This window comes from Mus caroli, chromosome 2 (genome assembly GCF_900094665.2).
Source record: "Mus caroli chromosome 2, CAROLI_EIJ_v1.1, whole genome shotgun sequence".
NCBI classification, from domain to species: Eukaryota; Metazoa; Chordata; class Mammalia; order Rodentia; family Muridae; genus Mus; species Mus caroli.
The window spans coordinates 805892-815390 of NC_034571.1; the positions used below are offsets into that span (position 1 = coordinate 805892).

Here is a 9499-nt window from a genome sequence, read left to right on the forward strand (position 1 = left end):
GATTGAAGAATCATGATGTAGTGAACGAAATGTTAGTGGAACAGAAAATATGTGAGCCTCTGAACACATCAGATGATGTTGACATCTGCCAGAACTTTTAAGTTCTATCCTTAGCTGTCCAGCAGCCATGGAGAACTGGGTACACCTGAAAGGGGGCTGGGAATGAAATAGGATGGGTGGGCAAGAGAAGAATAAAGCCAAGACAAAGTTTCTCTGATCAAGGCTCAAAGTTCAATTATTTTCAGCTCTGTGTTTATATAGGGGAAACCCAAAGACCCACCCTTTGGTTCAGTTGGATTCTGTTGCAAAACAAGCTCAACAGGGGATCAACTCCTCAAGGCTCTGCCTGGCCTTGCCAGCCCATAGGTCAGAGGTTTGTTTAACCTATTCAAGGCTGGGGGAAGGGCACAGTAGAACCCTGGGCAATCCAAATGGTTTCAAACCCAAACCACAGGAGATGGGCGTGGCTGGTGCGGAAGCCTGGTGCTGCTTTTTGAATAGGGTTGACCCTCTTTTGTAAACCTAAGAGTTGTGGAGGGAATAGCAATTGCATGATTGGGCTGATCTCCATCCTAAAACAAACATCTTTGGGGTTTCAAGTCTAATCCCAACTCTTGCTGCCCTAGTTCACAGCAACTAAACTGTAGAGAAAGTGTTTTTGTCTGTATCTTGTATGTAACTTTCATTCATGTATTTTTAAAACACCTGCTCTAAATTGGAGGAGGATAGACCAGTTGGAACCAGCATATCAGAACATGTTAATTTATTCCACTTCTAATAACCTTATGAGGACATAGAAGACAAGTTCAAGTGGAGCCTGGAAGTGTGACTCCCCTGGTAGAGGCAGACAAGCTCAGTCAATGTGAGCTCAGTCCTTTTTTCATGCTCTTGTTACTGGGTTGGTTGGTGAAGAACATTCTTCCAAGATTCTTTTCCATGTTCCAGATGGGACTATGAGCCTTCTGCAGACCCCCCAGCCTGTGAAGGTCTGTGACACTCCAGGGAAAAAGTCTCTTCCTGTCAGCTCTGTTTCTGGGTATCACAGAATGGTGATCGGGAGAGACAGTACTGGGCTGTGGATCTCAAACTGGGGCTCTAAGTGGTACCTGTGTGTGGAAAGCTTTCTGTTTCATATGCACAGGATTTTGACAAGTGGAAGAATCTGTTGGCTATATACATAATAAGCTGCCATAGGGATTGAACAATGAATTTAGGTCAGTGAGAGGAAGTTGTTGGCAAAGGTGGAGTGATGACATCTGCTCTGATGGGATACAGGAGAACATTGGTCTCTAAGAAAATGGCTGTGAGAATGATTGAGTAAGTTTGTCCTAACTTGGGAGCTGTTGTGTCCTCTTCTTTAGACCAGAACTCTCAAATGATAGGCACCAAGATTTTGTTGAATTTGTACCTCCCAAATGTTTTATCTCTTAGTGTCAGTGCCCAGTAAATTTTTGTGAGGTTTTTTTTTTTCTGACCTCAAATGGCACTTTAAAAATCCTTCATTTGGAAATAATTTTTAAAAATATGGACTATGGAAAATGTGGAGAGAACCCTTGTGCACACTTTGCCCCAGGTCACATGGTATCCTGACAGTAGCCTTTTCATGGGCTCTGTTTTTCTATTTTCTGAATTCTTCTCCATCTTTTTGTATTTGCCTTTCACCCTGATGCCATAATCTTACCTTTTCCTGAATCATTTGAGCTACATTTGAGTGGCATATAGCATTTCTTGAATGATTTTTGTGTTGGTATTGATTAAGAATAGAAACATTTTCTACAAAACAATCACTGACTATGGTAATTTTAACATCGACACAACACATCTACTCTCTTATCTCTGTCTACTTGGGTCAGTTATCAGTACGTATCCTTTGTAGTTTATTGTATACCTCTAGTACAGTAGCCAATCTAGGATAGAGTATTGTATTTATTGTTATTGTCATATTAGTCTTCTTCAATCTAGAATGTTTCCCTAGCCTTTATCTTTGATTACACTAAAAGTTTTGATGATCAGGTCACCTAGTCTTCTGGTTGAAATGGATCTAGACTTAGATTAGCTCTCCCTCCCTCCCTCCCTCATATGATGTATAGGACATCTCTTATTAGCACAGGACCTTGGATACCATCACCTCAGAGCAATAGACCAACCTTTTCACAAAAGAGATGAACCAGAATGCAGCAGTCCTATTATGTTGCCAACTTGAATGTCAAAATAGTTCCATAAAGGAGTAACAGGGTGCCAACTTGGAATTGGGACCATGAGGGTTAGATGTTTTGCTGGTTGTTTTTTTGTTTTTTGTTTTGTTTTGTTTTGTTTTTTGTTTTGTCAACTCAACACAACTTAGACATATCTGGGGAGAAGGAGCCTTAACTGAGCAAATGCCTCCTTTAGATTGGCCCATGGGTGAGTCTTTGGGAGTTTTGTCTTGATTAATGATTGATGTGGGAGGGCCCAGCTTACTGTGGGTCGTGTGACCCCCTGAGAAGGTGGTCCTGGATTATATAAGAAAGCAAGCTGAAAAGCCATGAGGCAGCAGTCCTCCATGGCTTCCCCTTGAGTTCCTACTCTGACTGCCTTTGATGACAGATTTTTAAAGCGGAAGTATAAGCAAAATAAAACCCTTCTCTCCAAGTTTCTTGACATCGTGATATACATATATCTTAAATAAGACAGGACAACTCTCATTTAAGATGCAATATGGATTATAATCCAACAATGCTGGACCCCTGGGAAATAAGGCTCATGAGTTTGGCAGCCATGGGTGGGTGTAGAAGTAGAAGTAACTCATCTCATCAACCCAGTTACATCCAGGGAACTTCACTCCCATGGCCTCACAACTTTAGGTTCTCTTTGGGATACGGGATTCTATCAAAGGACACCTAAAAATAACAACATTCAACCTAAAGCCATGGCTACCACTTGGCTATTTGCAGCTCCCAGAGCCACTAGTTCAGTAGTCAAAAGGGTCATGCTCTCTGTACTGATAATTAGCACTGGTTATTACAGAAAGTTAGAGTTATGCTGTAGAACAGGGAAGGAAAGATATCTTTTTCTATTTGTGCTGTTGTTATAAAAAAGTAGAGTGTGGAAAATTCATACAAAATGGAAATTTATTCCAAAAGTTTTGAAGTCTGAACATTAAAAGGTATTGGCATTTCATGTCTGGTGAGGACTCTCTTAACCGTCTTCACTATGGCAGAAGAGCAGAAGAGAAAACCCATTCTTATAAGTCCTTTACGATAAAATTCCTAAGCCATTCATGATTGCCCACGTCTTAATCACCTCCTCAAGGCCTGACTTCTTAATACCCATACAATAAAGATAAAGCTTCAACATGAATTTTGGAGCATTCAAATTGTCATCTGAACTGTAGCAGAGGAGTCAGTCTAGAGCCCAGGGGATCCACCAGGAGCTTGTTGATACTTTCAAACCACTGGCTACAAAAAACCCACCAACACTGACAACCACAGCCTGACAAGGGTTCAGAGGCCCCCTAGGGAAGAATATCTGGATTGTCCACCATACAAAACTAAGACAAAAAGCAACAGAAGTGCTAACCACAGCTACCACCATCTTCAGCAATGTGGCTGTAAGGCTCCAGCACTTTGCATTGGTTCATGATGGCTTTCTAGTGATGGCTACATCAACAGATCTTCCAAGGCAGGCATGATTTTATCATTTTAGATTGTGACCAGCTACTGTCTTAAAGACAAGTGAGCACAACAGTCATGGATTTGAGTTGGTACCATACTTACATCCTTTGCCACTCCTCTGTGCGCAAAGGCTGCTGCTTACCCTAAGCATGAAGATTTATTTTCGTCTTAGAGAACATGCTCAACCTGCTTTCTGGGCAAGCTATAAATACTGGAGGCTTAAGGGTCCATAAAGGATCTCTGGATCCATGGTAGATAGAGAACTGATGAGAAAACACTTGCTATTTTACTCTTCACTGTCTCTCAGGGACCAGCCAGCTTCAGCTGTCCTTAGTGGTGTCTGCCTTGATCACTGAGGCCTGACTTTGACTAGGGCAGTTTGAGTAAACATCTACATTCATCCTAGATATAACACCAACAACAGAAGACACCATTCCACCCAATTAGTGAATTGTGAGGTTAGCTGGAGTTACTTATAGGAGCATGGGTGACTCAAGGACAGCCGCAGCACCAAGAAATTCTACCCAGCATGGGTGGTGATCCACAAGAGCTGGTCAGAGGGTCTCCTGTCCTTGGCAGTTCTGCTTATATCTCAGAGAGGAGGGGCTCTAAGAATTCTGTAACTTTCAGAAGTTTCCTAAAGATTATAAGTTTTATAAACTTTATGGTTGCTGTAAATATCATTCATACACAACAATACACATACCGAGGGCCACACAGTTCCAGAATGTGGTGAAGTGAAGGCTGGATGAAGGTGTAGAGCATCACTGCTCTACCCTGTTGCAAGGAAATATTAAAAAATGAACCACCAAGTTTCCACATTCCATCCAGCTACTCTCTGCTCACCAACTCTTCAGTGGGGACGGAGTTCCCAAATTCCCTTTGCTGTCATGCCAGCCCCACGCAACGACTGTCCACCCCACGGTCAGCTGCCACAACACCCAACAACCCGATAAAAACAAACTCTAGAAGCTTATAATTGACAAGTCAGATTTATATATCAATAAATTCTCAATACACAAGATGCCCACACAATAATTTCAGGGCCAATTGATAATGGTACAAGCTGCCCACCTAGATTAGACAAGTTATCCCAATCATTCTATCCTTTATGATATCATATCTACCTATGGCTATTTAAAGCCAGGCTGGTTCAGGATCTTTTTCCTGACCATATGCCTTCCTCTTGGCTTCGACCTCTCCCTCCTCTGTCACTCTCTGTCCCTGCAATTTCTAGCTCCACCTCCCTTTTTCCTGTCCAATCACAGGCTTCCTGCTGCACTATTGTTTTAATGTAATTGGACAGGGAAAATCCTGAGACACTACACTGCCATCCTGTGAGCTTTGTAGATGTCAACTTTAGTAAGTGCTAGGGGAGAATTTCCCAAAGACATTAATTAATTCTTGACTCCAGCAGCACATGAATTGCTGGCTTGCTTCAAACTCCTACCAATACCTGTTAATTACACCTCTCTGTTTTGTTTTCTCCATTCTACTGAGTGTATAGTGATGTCACACTGTAGCTTTAATTGTCATTTTGTTGATGGTAGGGATGAAGAATGTGTTCTATATATTTATGCCATGTGGAAGTCTTATTTTGTGAAATATCAGTTCCAGGTGTGTTTGTCAGTTTTTCTATTGGCTTATTAGTCTTTTATTTATCGATTACTAGGAATTCCTAATGGGATCTAGAGAGGAATCATTTGCCAGCTGTATCTGTGAACATAACTCCTTCTGTTCCCTGAGTTATCGTTCTACTCTCTAAATAGTGACTTTCCATAAACAGGATTTAAAAAATTTTAATAGTCTAATTTATCTTCTTCCACATTTAAGTTTGGTATTTTTGTATCCTATTTAAGAGTCTAATTCAAATGTGGGGTTGGGAGGATAGCTTAGTCTATAAAGTCCTTCCCTTACAAACAGGAGTGTCTGAGCTCAACCCCAGTACCCATATAAAAAGCTTGATACTGCAGCATGTGTTTACAATCCCAACACTGGAAAGGGGTTAGCAAGAAGATTGCTGGGGCTCACTGGTTATCTGGTTATCTAACCTAATTGGCGAGTCCCAGGCCCCAGTGAAAGACCCTGTCTTAGAACATCAAAGTAGATGGTTCCTGAGTAGTGATACCTCAGGTTGACCTCTGACCTCTACAGGCATTTGCAAACCAGTACATATGTATACCCTCTAACCAGACCATACACACAAATAAATAAATACTAAGAAGAAAAACACTAAAGTGGTGAGCATGCTCCCATGTGACAAGAATCAAGCATCTCTCTCTGGATCTTCTCCTTCAGTTTGTTTGTTCGCTGCTGTGTCTGTGCTGTTCTTACATTGGTCACACCCAGTCCCTGCTATCCTACATCTGTAACAAGTCTTGACATTTAGAGATGGAGGTTTTCCAATGTTGTCTATTTCTACAAAACAATGATCATGGTTAAGTGTGAAACACCCTTCCCAGGCTAGTTGAGGCACTATTTGGAGAGGTGATAAAATGTCTACCAACTGGGCATCTCTCAAGGAAGCAAGTCATTGGGGTATGTCCATGAAGTAATGTGTGCAAATGTGCCCCTGTATGCCCTTCTACCATGACGTTTCCTTACCACAGGCTAGAAACTACACAGCTAACAAGCAAGAATGGACTGAGACCTCTGAAACATGAGCCAAAGTAAGTCCTTCCTCCTTTAACGCATGTACATCGGGCATTTTGTCACAGCAATAAAAGTCCAACCTGTGCAGTTAGCATTGTTTTCTTAGGATTTGGACTTCTGTGAGCTTCATATAATTTTCTTATCAATTGCTAAAGTAAAACTATTCTAAATTTACAGTGCAGTTATACATTCATGTTCGAAAAATGGGTTTGTTTATAAGATTCATATCTTGCAGTTGATGAATATGATATTCCTTACCTACCTTGGCTCATTTAATTTTCCTTTATTTTCATTCAATGCACAGAGCATTATGTGAAGCATGAGAGGCTACAGGAGTTAGCTGTTTCAAAGTCAACAAAATGATCAGCTGAGGGGAGAACATATGCCCTTGAGTGACATTGAGCTAATTTTTATTAACTAGTAATGTCCAAGATAGTATATACCCGTAGAAGGACAGAATGACTCTGAATCAGGGTAGGACCATGAAAGGCAGCCTGGTTCCTGGTTGAGCAAAGGCTAGAAACCCAGGTTGTGGGAAGCCATTCCAGACTCTCTGGCCAGCCCGGGCCACACCCTAAGATGGCGCCTGACAGAAATCTATGCCAGGCAGTAAACAAGCCCATATTTGGTGGATGGCTCACCCTTAATCCCTGATTGGCTGAGCAAGCCTGCCTGGTGAGGTGATGGGACCTGTGGTGATTGGTTGAGGCGTGGTTGTGGCTTGAGTACATAAAAATGCTTGTACCCCGAGGCTCAGGGGAGTTGAAGAGAGAAGCTGCCTGAATAAACTGCATTAAGAAGAACTGGTGGTTGTGTTTTCCTTGCTGGTCGAGGCGGACGTGACAAGTGGTGCCAAAATCCGGGACCCGGCTCTCCACCAAAGAGGTTCAGAACTTTCTGCAGTCAGGGTCTGTCGACAGGGTGAATACGATAAGTAACTCACAATCCCGGGGTTGGGATTAGGCTCTCGGTAAGAGACAATAAGGCTTTCTGGCTCTGGAGACGAGAAAGTGAAAGTAAGAAAGACTAGGTAGGGAAATAGGGACAGTCTATCCTTTTTTGTTGCTGTGGCGACTGTGTGGAGCATGATAAGTAGGTAGAGTGGTGAAAGACTAGGTATGGGGTCATCACAGTCACACCCAACTTTTTTAGCACTTGATGAGCTGCTAAGAGCAAAGGGCGCAAAACTCAAAAAGCATACAATTCAAACCTTCCTTGAGGAGTGTGACAAGGTTGCTCCTTGGTTTGCTGTGTCGGGCCATTTGACTCCTGCTAGCTGGGATAGGTTGGGGAAAGACCTAGATTTCTCCTGGGAGCAGAGTGTCCTTAAAGGAAGTACTAGAGCAGTGTGGAAACTAGTGAATACCTGTTTAGAAGATGAGCGCTGTTGTCATGCAGTGGAAACAGGCAAGCAAGCACTAGAACAATTGAAGGAAGAGAGATCATTAAAGTCTGAAAAGGTGAGCTCATCAAACTCTGAAAATGGATCAGAGGAGGATATAGAGGAGCTAGCATGGGAGTTAGGAAGAAGCTCCTTGTATCCTGATTTTACAGGATTAAAGAAGGAGACAAGCGAGGAGCAGAGGAGTAGAAATCAAGGCAAAACCTCTAGTGCAGACCTTAAAGATTACAGACGAGAAAGGAGGAGGAGGGAGGAAGTGACCCCTACAGCTCCCCCACCCTATCAAGATTTCGGTGTGACTGGCAACTCGTTTTGCCCTGATGCTTGGAAGGAGGTTAGATCCTCGTTGGGTTGCTTCCCTGTTTTCCTAGATCAACAAGGGAATCGTTACCATGAACCATTGGACTTTAAAGTTATTAAAAATTTAGCAGAATCTTGCAGAGCCTATGGAGTCTCTGCTGCCTGCACCACAGTTCAGCTAGAAGCGCTACAGCGCTATTGCCTAACACCCAGTGATTGGGCAGGGTTGGTGAAGGCATGCTTGTCTCCTGGACAATATCTGGATTGGAAAGCATTCCTGATTGGATTTGCTAATGAGCAGGCCGCCACTAATGCAGCTGCGGGGAATCAAGTCTGGGATAGAGATATGTTACTTGGTCAAGGTCGTTTTGCTCAACAGCAAGCTGGTTACCCCCCACAAGTTTATGAGCAGATTAATCAGATAGGAATTAGAGCCTGGAAGTCTTTACCAAATAGAGGAGAAGTGAGTGTGAATCTAACAAAGATTATACAGGGAGCTACTGAGCATTTTGCTGATTTTGTGGCTAGAATGGTTGAAGCTGCTGGGAGGATCTTTGGAGATCCTGATGCTGCTATGCCGTTAGTTAAACAACTGGTATTTGAGCAGTGTACTAAGGAGAGTAGAACAACCATTACTCCCTACAAGAATAGGGGAATTGAGGCCTGGATTTGCCGAGAGCTTGGAGGGCCTTTGAGCAATGCTGGACTGGCCGCAGGGGTGATGCAATTGCAGGGGAGAAAAAGGGGAACTCCTGCAGGAGCATGTTTCCACTGTGGCTGGGTGGGACATGTTAAAAAGGATTGTCCAGAAAGAAGTGAAACACAAGGACCTTTAGCTAGACATCCAGGACTATGCACAAAATGTAGGAAAGGAAACCATTGGGCCAGTGAATGTCGATCTGGAAAGGACATCAACGGACAGCCCCTTGTCTCCTCTAATTCAGGAGCTTGGCCAAAAAATGGCCAGCGGGCCCACAAATATGTGGGGCAATGAGTGTAGAGAGCCAGGGGGGAACAACCTGGCCTCTTCTGCATCCTCCTTGAAGCCGAGGAGAGCAACTCCTTCAGCGGGATTGGACCTCTGCTCAACCACCAGAGTTGTATTGACTCCACAGATGGAAACCCAATTAATTGACACAGATTTTGGAGGACCCTTACCCAAGGATACAGTAGGACTGCTTTTAGGGAGATCCTCCTCTGCCTTGCGAGGTCTTATAGTCCATCCAGGAGTGATCGATCCAGATTATGAAGGAATTACCAAAGTCATGGCCTCCTTGCCATGAGGTCTGGTAGCTATTTCTCCAGGGGATAGGATAGCACAACTTTTAATCATCCCTAGTCTTCATGGCTTATACCCAGCCACATCACAAAAAAGGGGAGAAAAAGTATTTGGGTCTCCAGGCACCCAACTTACCTGTCTGTCATTACAAATGGATCAGCATCTGGTACTGGAGTTACAGGTGGATGGAAAATCCATCTTGGGGCTTTTAGA

The 9499-nt window shown here is 43.1% G+C and overlaps 1 protein-coding gene across 1 annotated transcript; it reads left to right on the forward strand.

Moving 5' to 3' along the window:
- The first annotated feature begins 7423 nt into the window (after nucleotides 1-7423).
- On the forward strand, nucleotides 7424-9001 carry LOC110289462 (igE-binding protein-like). The gene has a single exon (XM_021155674.1). The coding sequence runs from the start codon at nucleotides 7424-7426 to the stop codon at nucleotides 8999-9001; it is 1578 nt and encodes a 525-aa protein (XP_021011333.1).
- Nucleotides 9002-9499: the final 498 nt, after the last annotated feature.